The following is a 17,801-nucleotide window of genomic DNA, read 5'->3' as shown; positions in this document are numbered from 1 at the left end:
CCACAGTCCTCTCTAAGTACAGTGCATCCACAGTCCTCTCTGCTAAGTACAGTGCATCCACAGTCCTCTCTGCTAAGTACAGTGCATCTAGCAGTCCTCTCTAAGTACAGTGCATCTAGCAGTCCTCTCTGCTGAGTACAGTGCTTCTAGCAGTCCTCTCCGCTAAGTACAGTGCATCTAGCAGTCCTCTCTGCTAAGTACATCTAGCAGTCCTCTCCGCTAAGTACAGTAAATCTACAAGTCCTCTCTGCTAAAATGGTGTCTAAGCATATATTTCACTTATGCTGACATAGCAATGTCTGCAGTTAACCCCTTATCCGCAATACAAAAGCACCTACATATTTTGAAAAGTGACACAGTTGCTTTACCCTTACCGCCTCAAAATTGGCCAACGCGATGTCCGCCAGCATGTCCAAATCCTCCTGATGAAATGCCTTTTCGGCATTGGGCAGGAGGAGAAATGCATCCACTTAGCTCCTTAGTGGTGCTGCTTGTGGTGTGACCTTGAAAGCACCCGGTCTAATATGCATTAGTGAAAAAAGGATTTAACCCCTCTCACTTGGCTGGAATTTAAGTGAAGGCTTTTGTGTGAATATTGAGCGCATTTGGAAGATAGGAGGCCTCTCAATTTCTGAATTCAATATTCATAAAAACCGCAATAGATTAAATGCGTGTCTTGAGTGAAGTCTTATTGTAATTGTCCCATGTGGTTGTAATTCATTGTAGCGTTTGTAGTTACCGCAGTAGGTGCTTTGGCCTGGTTGTGGGAATGCATTCATTTCGCACAATGGGGTCATCTTTCTTTGACAATATTCATAGCCCTTCTGGAAAGACCTGTTATTTTAGTTGGGATTGATTATGTCCTGTTTCTAGGAATGTTGCCGGAGTCCTGTGGAAGAAGGATTACTTTAGCAGATTGCAATTAGGGTAAAACAGAGTAAGGAAAGGGTAGCTTGCAATAAAAGTTACTTGTACCCAAATCATACAGGCTGTAAAATTTAGACTATCTACAATTTATGGTAAAGTTTATCACAATAACTGTATTCCAGTGTTTGTGTATAGATTTGGCAGTATTGTGATCTGTTTGATTGACATAGTGTTACAGCAACTTTTGCCACTTTTCACTGTGTGATAAATTAATGCTGTGACTTTGTTCTCATTTCAGCAGATACTGGATCTTGGGAAAAAAGTGCAGAAAACAATCCTGAAATATGCACAGTCAAAGTGGAAACGGACGATGCTGCGTCATGGAATGCAAATCAGGATGTTCCCCATGCTACAGAGAAGAGAGCGAGTATCCAGACCCAGGGCCGGGCCAAGTGGAAGCACAGCAAGCCAGGAGAAAATATTGCATGTATATGTTCTGAATGTGGGCGATGCTTTAATAACATTACTAGTCTGACCGACCATCAGCGAATCCACACCAACGAGATGCAGTATATCTGCACTGCTTGTGGGAAGACCTTCAGGGAATCCACCCAACTGATAGAACATCAGCTAATACACACAGGGGAAAAACCATATGCCTGCAATGAATGTGGAGAAAGCTTTAAAGAGTCCTCACAACTAGTTATTCATCAGCGGATACACACTGGTGAGAACGTATATACATGCAATGATTGTGGAAAGTATTTCAGACAGTCTGGTGATCTCACCATACACAGAAGAATACACACAGGAGAAAAACCATATACTTGTGGTGAATGTGGCATGAGCTTCAGAGGTTCGTCAAATCTGATCACGCATCAGCGTATACATACAGGAGTGAAACCTTATACATGTAGTGAATGCTTTACCAGTTTTAGGCACTCTTCTGCACTGAGTGCCCACCTGCAGACGCATACAAGAGAGAAGCCGTATACGTGCATTGCATGTGGAAAGCTGTTCAGCCGATCAGCAGACCTCATCATACATCAGCGAACGCATACCGGTGAAAGGCCATATACATGCAATGAATGTGGGAAGAGCTTTGGACAGTCTGGCTATCTCACTATTCACAAGCGAATACACACAGGTGAAAAACCTTATAAGTGTAAAGACTGTGGCATGAGTTTCATTGGGTCATCAAATTTAATCACACATCAGAGAATACACACTGGAGTTAAACCATATACATGTAGTGAATGTGGAAAGAGCTTCAGACACTCGTCTGCTCTAACATCTCACCAGAAGATACACACGAGGCAGAAACCCTTCATATGTAGCATATGTGGTAAAAGTTTTAGCCAGCCAGCAGACTTAGTGGCCCACTTACAAACCCACGCCGCTGTGCAGGAGGGATCGCCAACTGAACCCATAAGTGATGAAAATGGAAAGAATGACGAGACCGGAGGGGACAGCCGTGAAAATCTGTGGGAAATGAAAGAATTCCACCTGGGGCAGCAGTCTTGACCGATGGGTTTTCCCCTCATTGTTCGGTGTGTCTCCTCTTTACTGCATCTCCGCAAGTGACATTCTACTTCAATAGTGATACTAGTCATGCAGAGATTGCTTACAAAAAATGATCACGTCCAACCTTTGCACGAGATGTACTGAGAAAGACCGGGGGTGGTCTTTGTGCGCAGAAGGTCACAGATTAAAATCAAGAAGAAGAAGAAGCTGCTGCTGCAGGATGAGATTAATGAAGCAAATTAAAATGGGTTGTTGAATGACTGAAACCGCAGAAGCTAGCGTGAACCACGGGACATGGCGAAAAAACGTTTAGGATGTCCTAAAGAAAGTGACTTCATAAAAGGCCTTCGGTATGCCTTATGCAAATCACGTTAAAGATGCAAAGCGTATTCATTGTCCTTGCATTGTTTTAAACATATTGGCCTTTTGCTTCCTGAGCTCCGTAACGCTAGAACTAGATTGATTTGTGTAATGTCTGGAAATATTTGGGAGATGCCGCAAGTGCTGTTTGGAAGAGGCAGAGTCTTCTGCCTATGTGTTACCTGCTCAGTTCACCTTGTAACAGCACAAAGGATCTGGAATACTCTGAAATCATTGGTCGTATCATAAAAATGTAATGAGAATTCAAAGAAAACCAAACTAATCCTGTGGTCTAATGATATTGAAAGGCCTCTGTACTTTTATGAAAATAGTAAAGTCACCAGCCTTTTGTACATTTGGAAAAGATACAGCTAACCTACATCAGAGCCTGGACTACCTACCTGGGAAGGAATGGTGCCAAATGTAAATGTAGTATACTTGTAAAGCGCACAGCTGCCCCAGCAAAGGGGCATCCCGGCGCTGTATACCGCTGTGGAACCCTTCCTGGCTCTCCCTCTGAGATGCCAATCCTGGGCGCCCCCAAGGTGGAGCCAGGCATCCCAGTGTTGTTGGAGCCGCTGTGGAGATTAAGCAAGCCATTGCCCAGAGTTGCAGCGTGGGACCCTTGATTAGAGTAGGCGTCGAGGCGAGAATTATCGAGTCCGCGGACCTTCAGCCCAAGACCCTGCCGCGTCGGGAATTGAACCCTGGTCCCAGGCCTGATCTCTGCTTCAGAGTCTGCCGTTTCTAACCAGTGAGCCACACTTCTCCAAATGAATACACATTTACCATTACAGAAGGCATATTTAGAATGGTTTAGATAAAAATCTAAAGAAAACCTGGATCAAGAATTCAGTGGACAAACTGGGTGCACAAAAGAAAAAAATATTGACAGTTTCCACAACAGAGATGATTTTTTTTCCTCCTTACTCGTAACCACTTGTCACACACATGGCAAGATTGGCAGGTGATAAACTGAAGGGCACTTGGTGTTTCTATTATTAGTACTATCTACCTGAGACGATGGTTAGATCATTGTGGGTGGTGGAGCATCGTGCTGTTTATAAAAATAAAAAAAATGTGGAAAGCACGAAGCATTCCCATAACAAAATCTTGTATTACCCAAACAATATGCGATGTTAACCTGCTCACTGCATCTGCACAGCACTATAGAAAGCACGCAAGATACATATCTGACTCGTATCATGGCAATAGATCACCGGGGCAACAGAAGTAAGTCCCATGGAACCAAAGATTCGCTGATGCTGAATAAGCCATAGTGAAGGATGCACTCTTGACGCAGTTTGGAGCAGATCTGGGCAAGCCTGGTCATTCCACATACTTTAATTCTAGGATCCTGTATCCTGAAACCTGTCTCCCTCCTGTGATTATGGCTCATGCATGTGCAGTACGTCCATGTTGATCTAGTCTCCAGAACAATGCCTGGTTTTAGACCTTCCATGCTCATCTGTTGCACTGAGTTTGTGCTGCACTTTACTTGTGTTCATACATTTTCATTCAAATCAGATGTAAGTTACTGCCTCCTCTTACATTCTAAATTCCCCAAATCGGTCTTTTTTTGTGGATGATCTAAAAGGCCCAAAAGTAACTTTTGGTGTATTAGAAGGTTCTGTTGCAGGTTTATTAAAAGTAAAGCTGGCCTCGCCGATGTGCAGATGCTGTTCTGCAAGGGCTACAGCCGCACCACTGAACCATTTCCCTGAGTAAGGAGTGACAGCCAGACAGACCTCCTCTCCAGTGCTCTGCTTACCCGACTGGGGCCTTTCTCTGGAGAGGAAGGGGATTTGATGTTTCTAATATCTTCAGTCACTGATGCACTCCCTGCCATCATTATCAAAATGGGAACTTCACAAGAGGTTGCTGGAACTGTCCACAGGATCACTTCTTAAACAAGACATTTGTTGACACTCAGCCAGAGGGAGGGCCAGTTTCCAAAGTCCACTGAGAGCAAAAACTGTCAAAACATTGAAGAGTCTAATCCCTGCAGCTGCTGGGTAAAATTATGTACAGTGTACGCATCCTTAATAGAGAGCCATGAAGCTTCTTAACCCGTTGTGTTCTTAAATTTTGTTGCAAGCTCTCTTTGAGGTGGAAAGTGACGAAGCTGTGAACTCACACATTCATAATAATGCTACGCAACCCCAACAGACCTGACACACAGGAGTTCCCTGATCATTCGTTGTTGCAGAAAAAAGAAACATGTGGCAAGATTGCTTCTCCGGGCTGTAAAGTGGGTGTGTTTGTGCACGACACATTGATTAGTTGTAGTTCTGCAGATGTACCCAATAGATCGTGTTTGGATCTGGATTATTTGTTCTAGAATGGGGCTGAGCTTTTCACAGAACTGAAACCACATAAGAAACTCACTGGATTAGAAACAGTGAAGTAATGATGTCTTAACAAGCAGCAAAGGCAAATGTTTGTGAGGCTGGCTCAGGAGATACATGCTTTTTTGAACTTTATTTGTCTTTCATTTCAAATACCTGATTTGGAATACTAAGGTGCACAGGACTTGAGATTTGGGAACCTAGAAGTGAGATGTGGAGGGCTGAACATGCAGTCAGACATCATGATTTTCTGCATGGATTAAAAAAGACCAGAGCAAACTCTTCCATATATTTTGGGGGCCAGTCTGTTTTGAATGTGTCGTACAGACATTTCAGGATGACCTAAGGGGTGCTTCTAGTTGCAACAAACTATGCAGCAGTTTACACCGCTTCGATGCCGAAACAAGGTTTGAGTAATGGAAAAACCAAGGCTTACATATGTATGTAGCCAAAAGTGTTAAACATGAATCTGTGGTGAGTCTGGGACTCTGTCACTGTTGAGGCATGTAAACACAGAAGCTCTGGTATTAAACTATCATTGCGAACTGGCGTAAATATTGTGTCCTGAACATTGTCTCAAAAAATGTCACCCCTTGAAGTCCATAATAGAAAATCTACATCTACGGGAACAATATTTACATCGAGTGATACGTTACATGTAATAATATGACATTGAGTACTCAAGATTGCAGGGAGCATTAGAACTCGCAGGAAAACCTGTGTGGGGACCTTTTCCAAGCTATGGTGAGTGCTGGAAGGAAGCGCACAGGCTCTGAGGTTAAGTAAAGAACACACGATCAAAGCTCGCACAAGAATGCCCAACTCAAATACCCATCCCATGGGAAAAAAGGCAACTTGTTTTTATATTGATCTCGACTTTTAATTTATGATTCTGTGCAAAGTTGCAAAATTAATAATTGTGTTGTCTATCCACATTTATAAGGTGCCAGTTTGCCACAGACGGGCATCTTATTTTTAATTCCATATTTGCTGTTACAGTGATGAGCTTCATTGCTATTACTCAGCAGCATTAATTAATGTATTGACCCGGGGCGGATGGCAGAATTAATTTGCCCTGCCAGGATGCAGGCCTGTCATCTACAGATTGCACGAGGATCTCTGTAGCAGGCTCCCTCTGAGGTATCTCAGTGGGTGACTGTTCCATCTGGAGTTAGTTTGTTGCATGAGCTGCCTTCTGCTGGAGAGGGAAAGATGCAGTTGTAGTTTTGACTGGGTGAAGTTGCATGAAGAAAGAAACGCCTAAGATAGACGTGTTTGAGTCGGATCACGTTCTTGCACATACATTTGAAAAATAAACACATTCACCAAGAATTTTTCTTAATCAACATGACGGCAGTGCTTAGGTTTTACCACATAATTCCAGAGCAGTTCAGTGAATGCGACAGGTATTGGAGGTGTTCATCGGGACAATAGTAGCTTCGTAAATTCCCTGAACCGCATCTTGAACTTGCAAGTCCTCCCTGATCCCGGGCTCCAAATGAAAGACTTACTGTTCTTTTTCTGCGCCTCCTTAAAAACTAAATTTCCTCTTGTTGAAGAAAAAGCTTCCTTAAAACTTATAAAAGTTCACCAAGATTTACTTGGTGTGTGTTGTTATGCACAGCAAATCCATACATTTTCAGGGGGTGACAAACTGAGCAATGCAACAGAGGGAAGCATATTTGTGACCCAAGCCAACTGCATCTCAGGCAAGGAAACTGTGACGGTGAGGAGGAAGCGCTGGGGAAAGGGGGAAAAGCAGAACTGTGGACTTGCCTGGACCAAAGTGGACAAAAAGTGAGAAATCTACTAGTGTTGGCTTTCCTCTTACGTTTTGAGTAAACCTTTCCACATAGGTGAACGTATCACATCACTGCATTTGCATCGAATAATGTTCTCTTGTTTGGGAAATATTGTTTACTGTGGACTAACCCCTTTTCCTGCAACCCTCCAGTTTTGGAGGGGTTTCCTTCTCCTTCCCTCCTCATGCCCTCAACAACTATAAATCTACAGCCATTATCTAAATGTAAAAATACCCGGAAATGTTTTGTAAAGATCTACAAACTGTGGCAGTCCACCTCCTGTTGCAAGACTCCCCACCCTCGATTGTCCATAACCCAGTCCTGTGGGTTTTACTTTGTTACAATCACACCCTGCAAATGCAGTTTTAAGTGTTGTTAAATGTGTTTATGGAGACGTATTAACTTGCTGTGAATAAATACTTTAATTTACCCTGGTAAATTATGGTATTTTTGGACCCAATTGTCAAGTGAGTGCACAAATACCTTTACAAATTAGGTCTAATATTTGGAATTAGGTCTGGGAATTATACACGTCACCTGGGTTCACACTTCAGCACAATGTCTCCTTTTCAGTGTCTGATTTACCTGTTAGTTCACACAAATCCAAGCTACTTTGTCAACCTAGCCTTCCATATATATCTGAGAAATGTGCCTTTCTCTTCCCTTCACCAATAAAGATCATTGGAAATGGAGGAGTATTATGTTATGTATATTTGTTTCATCATGCAAGTTGGCTTTGTAAACTTCATCTCCCTTTAAGAGCCCTACATGTTGGGCTTCTTTCCTCCCAGACTGTGCCTGTGAATCATGATGTGCTTTACACCCACCCTCTGGAACAAGGCTGCAGTTCGCTCTCTTGTTACTACACTTGCTCCTCCAGAACCACTGTTCCTGCACTCGTACTCGCCCTAATACTTTTCCAACCAAGCCTTAGTGCAGAGAAAAGGCAGCGAGATGCGTTTCTAGTAGTCCGTTGTTGACAAACTCGCTGTAACTTTCCAGGAGCAACCACTAACCCAGGGTGGACACCTGGTTGTGGTTTTATACCTCGGCAGGGAGAGGTGACGCAAAGGTGCACTTCTGTCCCTGAGGCCAACGGGAAAGCATTCCCTAGCACCTGTACGGTTAAGCAAAATGTGTTTTTCTTTTCAACCATAGAATAAAGGATGTAAGGTGTATGTTGAACTAATGTAGAGCAGATCGCGACAGTGCAGGAAGTATCAATGATTAATCGAAGCACAGTCACATAACACAAGAAGCCTCAGGCAAGGAAAACCGTGCCGCTGTCTTGAAACCATCAGGAGAAAGTAGACCACCTGAGGTGAAGGAAGGCACGCAGGCACTGGGTACGAGACATGGCAAGCGTGAACAAATGTGGTACAGCCCATGTGTCTGACTGATCGCAAAAGACTGCAAGTTTGAATGCCGGAAGCATTGTCGGTCAGAGTGATTGTTCTGTTGCATTCACTTCGCTATGTTAAGTTCTCCAAAGACGCCCAGGCTAATTTAGTCAAGTCAAGTCAGGGACATTTGTATAGCGCACAAATCACATCCGGGGAGTCTCATGGCGCTTGCAGAAGTCTCTGACAGGAGGGGCGGGGCAATTAATTTGCAAAAATGTATCAATGGCTTGCGTTGTTCTTGCGCCACGCAAGGTGCTGCATGGAAACGCAAGCCCTTAAGGGAAATTTACTATGCCACCTTGCATGATGTTGCGTGGCATAGTGAAGAGTCATGCCAGACATGCAAGTCACTGCCCTGGGAAGGTGTTCATTGTATGCAGCCTGGGTGTTCCCATGCTTCCACCCATGGTTTGTGGCGCATGTGTAACATTAGTAAACTTGGGAAAGCGTCAAAATGGTACCCCCTCCCAGGGGAGGCGTAAGCAGGAGAAATAGGTTTATTTCTCCTATTTCTTTCCTCTTATCTACTTGTGCTGCTTTCTACACCACATGAAGAAAGAGAAAAATTCCTCCAGGGAATGTTTTGGTGCAGGGAGATGCCCCTTCCTGCACAGAACAATCCTGGCTGCAATGCAGGCACTCGTGCACCATGGAGCAAGGAGGTCTGCGTTGGTGCTTGGCAACCAGAAGTGCTCCAGCGCAGAGGGAGAGCAGCCATGCACCATATCTTAGTAGATATGACGCATTCCTATCCTCTCCATCTGATGCACCAAATGTCTCTTTCTCACAAGGTTGAAGGGCTTTTCAAGCCTTGTACTCTGGCATCTTGATGGTGGTGTGGCCTTGCCCCATGGCCTTCCGGACTCCTCACTGAAACCCGTTAAACACATCCTACGTGGCGCAACACGTCCAGGGCCTGAAGAAATAGGAGCGCACCACCCCCATGTTGATAGAACTCCATTGGCTCCTGTTGCAGCCCGCTCTATTTTTAAAACCAGATGCATCATTTCCAAAGCCATAATGACTGGTTTGTCCACTTATCTTAGAGACAAGCGCCCCATCTCTTGTGTTTCTCAACACACCTGCAGCGGGTACACCATCAGACTACAGCCTAAGAAGTGGCAAAAAATAAAACCAAGGCATCGGTCTTTTTCCATCAATGCTCCAACATCTCTACACACGAGGACCACTCCAACGCTGCCCTAATTTAGGAAAGAGCTAAAGTCTTTAAAGAACAAGAGAACGCCACATCACAATGCATCCACTGGCCATAATCCCTTTCCTTATACACTGTCTGTATGCTTATCTATGACCATGCACAGTGCTATGCTTTGTGACTAGTTTTGTTCTATAGAAATACCATATACATACATATGTTCAATTAAGGAACATTTCGGGCCTGGCCTCTGTGCCACCGGAGAATGTTTTCACCCCTTTGGATTTTTAGAAGCACAAAGAAGGAAGAGACTTTCTCAAGCTGTGTGCATTCATCCTATACCTTTGCTGTGCCTCCATGAGAAGCCATTTGAGATATGTGTACAGATTGGGTTCAACATTTCTCACAGGTTCTCATAACACATGCAGATTCTGACCTTCAGACTTGTATAAATCCGAACTGGCAGCATGCATCTCAGTGAGCTATTGATACGCGATGGGCTTTAAGGAAATTCTGTCCACAGGGTCTCAGGTGGAGATGAGCAAACAAGTGAATGACCTTTGAAGATTAGAATCCGGCGCACACCCGCCTCTGTGTTATCGATGCATCGGACCAGCCGCCCACGAGAGACATTGCCTGTAGAGTTCAGTGGACTTTTGGTTATGGAAGATACAATATATGGCCGTTCTGCGATTTTAAACGCAAGGGTTTTTTTATGCTCAGTGGGCATTACTAGTTTACAATTATCTAAAAACCCTTTTGGTGATCTGACAGAACTATGAAATATTACAGAGCCCCTCAGTGGGTTTTCAATCCTGTTTGTGCTCTATGAACTGACCTGTACGGTTAGTGTGTATGTATGAGAAGCAACCAAGAGGGGCAACTGGACTTCCACTGTCGCTCTGCTGTGACGGTCCATTACGAAAACCTGCCCAAGGTGAAATGAGACAGAGAGGTCACTTTAATGCTTTTTTGTTATTGTTTTATTTTTAAATCTGCACCACATGCTGAGCTCCTTTTAATAGAACCTTTCAACCCTTGACGCTTCCATACATGGTTTTCTTAAACCAATAACCTCGTTTGTAAATAAATATAATCTTCTAAATGAAAATGAATTGTTTGAGTTCTTGGTATATTTCTGATGTGTTCTTTGGCCTTGTTTGTGCCTCAACTTATCATCAGCCTCAGGAGAGGGAAGATATTGCAGGGGCAGGAATGGAGAAGAAGTGTCTTTGGTCTTGGTCAGGCTGTTTTTCTTTTAGCAATGCTGCATGACTATCAACTTAATTCAAAACTCTTACAAACTGCTTCCCCTCGACAAAGTAACTTGTATGTGCGGACACGGAAAGGGAAACCTTTTTTTTTTCATTTTTTTTTTTTATTTATTTAATATTGTATCAAATATTTCTTAAAGTGAAAATATGCCTTCCACTGTTGGTTCCTGCCATAATGTTTGTTATTCTTTGTGTAAACCTTGCAACACTCATCATCTTCGCTTGTGGTTACTGTATTTTGAAGTCTTCACTTTTTGATTCAATTCAATTTGAATCAATCAATGATGACTGAAAGTGAATGGTCAAGTCTAGAAGCAGTAAACAAAGCTAGACCATGAATTGCTCTTTGATGGAAGGATCCTTGGACACCCTCACGATGCATGTTTTGTCGCGATACTAGCCTTACAAGTCAACAACCTTCAGAGAGCTGGAGGTAGCACCGTGTTCACACTCATGATCCAGTTGTGATACAAATCTGGTGCTGTGAGGAGGTTCTACACGGTTCTTAATTTGTAAGAAAGTGAGTGCCAGGGACCTCGTAAGAAGGCCACTACAGCTTTCACTACCCTGTGCTCCTCCAGCGTTGTCAATAAGAGTTCCAACACAGCTATTAACCATCACGCTCCTGCAAGTGTGACAATTCAGACTATTCTATTTCCCCAAAGCTATAAGTGGCTTGATTGGCAGATATTAGTTGTTTTAAAGTATTTAAAATTAACTGCTTCGCTGCAGCGGAGATTCTGCCGGGATGCGGCCGAATCCAACACGTGCGCAGATCAGACGGCATCTGGCCGTCCAACGCACATGCCCACCCTGACGTCGGACGGCCGGGGGGCCGTCCGACGCATCGAAAAGGTTAATAACTTGACATGTGGCCATGATGGCGGACGTGTGAGCCTCATTCCCTTGTCTCTCCGTCCCCGCAGATCATGAGCACTAAAAAGCGCCCATCCTGCCTGCTTTTTCCCAGCGCTCTTGTTGGGGCTCGGGGAGAGTTTTTCTCTCCCCATTCCTGCTGATCCGGCCAACACCAGTGGTTCTTCGATTCCGTGCAGAAGGACTGAGGTCTGTAAGCTGCGCAACTGCCCCAGAGGACAAAATGGCGTCCTTCTGAGGGAGGCAGTGACCGGCTCCTTGGCGGCGCCCATGCCCCGGGACACTGCCAGCATGGGAGAACGCCGTGTGTCTTTCTGCTGGTGCTGAAGGCCTCCCTACATCTCTGCAACATAAAGTGGAATCTGTGGATGGCACTGGAGTTTTGGGACAGCCCAGCACATGAGCACCCAGGAGCAGGGGTTCCTGGCGAGGAGATGCAAGCGGCACAAGGAACAAGTTCGACGTCGAGTGGAGAAGAAGGTACTGGTGCTGGCACCCCCCCTTCTTTCTATATCCCTGCTGGTGATTAGCCCTAGGAGCAGGAGAGGCCCCTTGTGGCTCCTACACTCCAGTGACAAGCAAGGCAGCTGGTGAGGAAGAGAAGTGAGGCATTTCCTATCTGAGAAGATTCCTGCCACCAGGGGACGTAGCCGATGCCAGGCCCCGTGCAACTCCCTGCCTAGTCTAACTGTCTGCCATGTAGTGCGGAGCTGGTGCCTTGCGTCTCACTGCTACAGCCTGAGAGGAGGAGACCGGCCTGTCTGGTGGATCATCTATTTCTGTGAGTGAGGGGCAATGTGTGGGGCCCTCTCGGCCTCTATGTGGGATTTGTGGATGCTGGTGAACCCCCCTTACCTTCTCTGTGGGACCTTAGTGGCTTTCTTCCTCGGAATTGGCTAATTGGAGCCTCCTGGTCTCCTCTCTGGGGGAGGCCTTTACACTGCACCACGAGGGAATGGTACCACTCCGTTTTGTACCCTACACTTGGCTGGAGCATTAGCTGAGATCCCTGCATGCTCTTGGTCTATCTGTGGAGAGCTATAGCTGATTACCTTCTCTTCCTCGCACACTGGGGGCCCGGACTGGGTGAGAGGACAGTGCTGCCCTGTGAACTCCTGCACCTACTGGATAATTGTGCTCTCCCTCTCTTGCACTGACTGAGGGAGGGAGCGTTATCTGCGCTCCCCTACTATCTGCCTTGAAACGGACTGCAATTAACTCTCACTCGCCAGTGAGTGCTTCGAGGAACTTTCTAGACCACCTTGGCTGTAGCTGTCCCCTTGCTGTCCTGGCCCCTAAAGCTTCATTCTATACCGTACTGTGCTAAGGCCCAGTCAGATCGAGGTGGCGCTCGGGCCGAATTTCGAACATGTAATGTGGAGATCTGGATTCAGGCTGCTGCACCTTCCAATGCCTTGGTCCGCACCTGACCCACTAACTTTCACCGTGAGCCTGATACCTTTTAGGGATGCCTGCTGTACTACTATGCTCAAACATTCTTGGGGACCAGCTTTCGTCTTGAACGCCTTTACACGCACTGACCTCCGGTGCTTTGGCCCACGTCATCGATCTGGCCTGGCACTTTGCTGAAATGCTCCTTTGCCTTCACTCTGAGTGGTTTGTCACTTTGCCACAGGCTCCACAGGACCCACATTATGTCTACTGTCAGTTGTAAAAAAAAAAGAAAGCTCTCTCAAAGACATGCTTTTTTTTTTTTTTTTTATCCTCATATTGCGGGTTATGCAAAAAGAAAGGCGTTTGGGAGACCAACAGTATCCGAACAAGATGTTTCACAAAGACTGCCCCTGATCGTCTATCGGGGGGTACGTGGGGTATGTCTCTTTCTTGATCTAATCAGTTTTCCTCTGCGCACCTCCATCTTACTCAATAATTCCTTCGTATCGGGAGATCTCTGACCCTTCGGATGTTTGACAGACTTCAAGTCGTGCCAGGAATTATTGTCCGCTTAATCATTGGAATCAAAAAAAAGAAAAAAAAGAGGCAAAGGAACCTCTGACAAGGAGAGATTATAAGTTATTGTCTAGATGCGATGTAATTTTCCAGTATCTCCCAATATTTCATCTTTTTGGTTTGTTTCCCTTTTCTATCTAAACTACTATTATTATTATTATTATTTTTATTTATTATTATTAAAGGGGCTTATAAAGCGCCTGGTGACGCCTCCCGGCGTGTCCCCGCGCTGTGTGGAGAGAGAGTCTTGGCCAGAGATCAGAGAGACTGTACATTATAAAGTAAATAAATGAGTTTTCAGCAGCTTCCTGAAGGAAGCCTCATTTTGTTCTAATCTGATGGCTGCAGGGAGGGCATTCCATTTCCTAGCCGCAAGGGTGCGGAAGGACTTTCCACCCATCCTGGCTTTTTTTATGCGCGAGGTTTTAAGCAGCCCCATTCCCCTAGAGCGTAGGGTCCTGTTCGGCTCATATGGTATGGCTAAGTCAGACAAATAAGACGGGGCTTTTAGATGGATGATCCTGTGACACCATAGGAGGGCTTTAAATAGTATCCTATGTCGGATGGGTAGCCAATGAAGGGAGGCAAGGGAAGGTTTAGACGGAGCCCTGCGAGGAAGTCTCAGCACAAGGCGAGCCGCTGAGTTTTGCAGGACTTGCAGCTTTCGAATGTTTTTATCCGATGTTCCCAGCAGAAGTACATTGCCGTAGTCTATACGGGAAGTGATAAGTGCCTGAGTCATTGTGCGTCTGGAATTCAGGGGAAGCAGATCTAGGGTGCCGTTAAGAGTTTTCATAACTCCAAAACATTTGCCCACCGTTTTTTTGATATGGCTGTCATATGATAGCTTGTTGTCTATCCAGACACCCAAGTTTTTAGCTTCTTGACTAGGAGTAGGTACAGGTCCCAGACTAGTGGGCCACCAATCTTTTGTCCACAGAGAGTCTCCTCCACCTATTACCAGTACCTCCGTTTTAGTGCCATTTAATTTGAGGCAATTTTCATTCATCCAGACAGCCAGTTTACTCATACAAGATTTGAAGTTTTCAGCCTCTGCGGATGGGGATTGTGAGAGGGAGATCAGTAGTTGGGTATCGTCGGCGTAAGAGACCAGCTCTACGCCGAACGATTGTACCACCTCTGCCAGCGGAGCCATGTACAGGTTGAACAGGGTGGGACTCAGGGCAGAGCCCTGAGGTACCCCCTGTGCAAGTGTCATGTTATCTGAGAGGAAAGTCCCTCTTTGGACCTGAAAGCTTCTGTTGGTAAGAAAAGCTTTCAACCAACCCAGAGCCTCTTTGATGACACCTGCTCGGTTTAGACACTGTAGCAAGATGTGATGAGCTACAGTGTCAAACGCGGCACTGAGGTCTAGCATAATGAGGGCCATAGTTTTGCCATCATCGGCTCCTTCCCTCATAGTTTCGGTGGCTCTCAGGAGAGCTGTTTCAGTAGAGAATCTAGGTCTGAAACCGGACTGAGATGTATGAAAGGCATTATGGGCTTCCAGATGTGCCATAAGTTAGACATTGGCAATTTTCTCTGCCAGCTTGGCCAAGTAAGGTAGCAGGGAGATGGGACGTAGATTCTCTAACAGATCCTGACTAACATTGGGGTTTTTTTTGATGGGGAGGACTATGGCTTTCTTCCAGGCTGCGGGTAGGCAGGCAGTGGAGAAGGAAAGTTGCAGGATGTGCCTAAAATGGGGCTCCAGAACTGACAGACTAGCTGCTAAGATTTTAGGAGGGGCTGGGTCACTAGGAGAGCCGGATTTAATGCTTTTGCAAGTAGATATTAGAATGTCGGCAGAGGGAACAGAGAAGGCGTCTAAGCAATATTGAGTGCTAGTACGATCTTTATATTCTACAAAGTCAGAGCCAGACATTTTACTACCAGAAAAGCTCGCATATATCTTCTCGATTTTACCAGAGAAGTAGTTTGCGATTTTGTTGCAGGTTTCCACAGAATCAGTGTGGGAGACAGGGCTGGAGTCAATTATTGATATTTCCTTAAATATCTGGAAGAGCTCCTTAGAGGAGTTCTCGGCTTCTTGAATCCGGTCGTTATAGTGAGAGGCTTTAGACGCACGTATCAATTTATTATATTCTTTTTGTGCGGCTTTATAAAGGATTTTTTTATCCGGACAAAAGTTTAGGCGCCATTCCCTTTCAAGTTTTTTGCAAGCAGTCTTGGCTTTTTGTAGCTCCTGACTAAACCAAGGGGCCGATTTAGTTTTCCTCGTGGCACTAGTCATGACGCGTTTGGGGGCAGTGCTGTCAAGGGCCTTAGTGATGCAGGTTTGAAGGTGATTATATGCTGTGTCACAATCCCGACCTTTAGGCGGTCCAGCCTCTTGAAGGATTTTACTAAAGGAATCAATAGAAAATTGTTTCCATTTCCTGCAAGTGTATTGTTGTACACTTTGTTTGTGACGTTCATTGCCGTCCATTTGGAGTCTTATCGGGATGACAAAATGGTCAGACCAAGGTATTGGCTGGTGAGGAAGGACTTGTACTCCCTTCCAGTTCCCAAAAACAGGATCTAATAGATGTCCTTGTTGGTGTGAGGGTTCGGAGTTTTTTAACTCTAATTGTATGGAGAGTAGCTCCACTATAATATCAGCTGCCTCCTTGTCTGTGGAATCCTCAAAATGGACATTGAGGTAGCCTAGTACCAGTAGGCGATTTCTCCTGAGAGCGAGATGAGTTAGGGACTCCATGAGAGTGGGAATAAAGTCGTAAATCCTGCCCGGGGGGCGATACATAAGGATACCCGAGAGAGAATGATTAGGCCCTGTAGTAATTGTGAAGGATCCAGCTTCACAGTGGTCAACAGATATGGTAGTTAGGGTGCATTCAAAAGGTGTTTTAGTAGCGACAGCGATTCCGCCTCCTCTACCATTCTGTCTATCCAGTCGTGATAGGGAGTACCCAGGTGGTAGGGCCTGAATAATATCTGGGTCTGAATGACTGTCCAGCCAGGTTTCTGTGAGAAACAAGATATCAATATTGTCATCCTCAAGTAGATGAAATATCTCTACACAATGTTTTCGCATGGATCTACAATTCAGTAATGCTGCTTTTACTGCGCTTAAGGTTTTGCCAGAAGTCATGTTAAGAAGGGGCGTAAACATACATAATTTACATTTCTTCAGTGATAGAGCGCTCATGGCATGGTTGCAACACAAGGGAGTGTGGTGCTGCAAGTCTAACAGTTCCTGTCTGCCATACCTTATAGTGTCAGGTGTGAGAGAGCCAAGGGTTTGTGCCCCATGCCCCGTCCTGTCGCGGACGGGCGCAGACGGGCAGGACTTAGGCTCGACTTCGGCTCGCTTCCGGCGCGCCCGCTGCACGCGTCCGCTGCGCGGACGCTGACCCAAGCACATTTATAGAGGGGGGAAGGGGTCGCCAGAGCGCTGCGCTGTGAGCCCTGAACCCGGAAGTGCTGGGCTCCTCCTCACCCTCCGCTCAAACGCCCAGGATTGGACGCGGCGGACCAGGGCGGGAGTGGGCGGACTATGTAGATTCCCTAAGCTCTGACTCAGCCTGGAGAATTACGTGGGGAGCAGGTATAGTGCAATGCAGTTTTGACATTCAAATTCAAGTTTTTAAAAACAGTATCAACATACACAGTAAAAAGTTTTAAAGGAAATTCAATCGCAGCAATTAAAAGTAGCGCGCTAAACGAGCAGCGCTGTCCGTGCAGCTGATCACACCCAGAGCGCTAAGTGGATTGAGCCTGCCTCTACCACCGGCAAGACTCTACTCCACAGCGCGAGTGCGTTTTACCTGGACTACTAGTTCTTATTACAGCATTTAACCAGCTTTCATGTGTTGGTGGGACTGGTTTTGTCCAATTAATACATATCTCTCTACGTGCTAAAAGGATCATAACAAACAGTAAGTTTTCTTGATGTTTATCAAACTTTATCAGATTTGATTGAGTGGTACAGTGTATCCCAAAAATAATTATGATAATACTCACAGTTATCGGTGTTTCCAGTATTGCAGTTAGAGTCTTACCAATTTCTTGCCAGTATTGTGTGAGCGAAGGGCACCCACCAAACATATGTATATCATCCACTTTTTCCTCTCCGCATTTGCTGCATGATTTTACTGTAGATCCTTTAAATTTTGATTTCCAGATTTTGACAAAGGTCTGAATCTTCATTGTGTAAGTCTTTCTTCCATATTTTTTCAGCAATTGTAAGATCTTCTTTT

The 17,801-nt window shown here is 45.2% G+C and overlaps 1 protein-coding gene across 1 annotated transcript in view; it reads left to right on the top strand.

Moving 5' to 3' along the window:
• The window catches only part of LOC147706672 (uncharacterized), a 447,784-nt gene that overhangs the window by 191,344 nt on the left and 238,639 nt on the right, over positions 1 to 17,801 (top strand). The window contains exon 5 of the mRNA XM_086925259.1: positions 1,166 to 2,384. Coding sequence (XP_086781385.1) covers positions 1,166 to 2,384 — 1,219 coding nt within the window. The remainder of the gene's footprint in view (positions 1 to 1,165; positions 2,385 to 17,801) is intronic.

Source organism: Lissotriton vulgaris, chromosome 6 (genome assembly GCF_964263255.1).
Source record: "Lissotriton vulgaris chromosome 6, aLisVul1.2, whole genome shotgun sequence".
Taxonomy (NCBI): Eukaryota; Metazoa; Chordata; class Amphibia; order Caudata; family Salamandridae; genus Lissotriton; species Lissotriton vulgaris.
The sequence above is the reverse complement of the archived record's forward strand: the minus strand, read 5'-3'. Positions and strand labels throughout refer to the sequence as shown.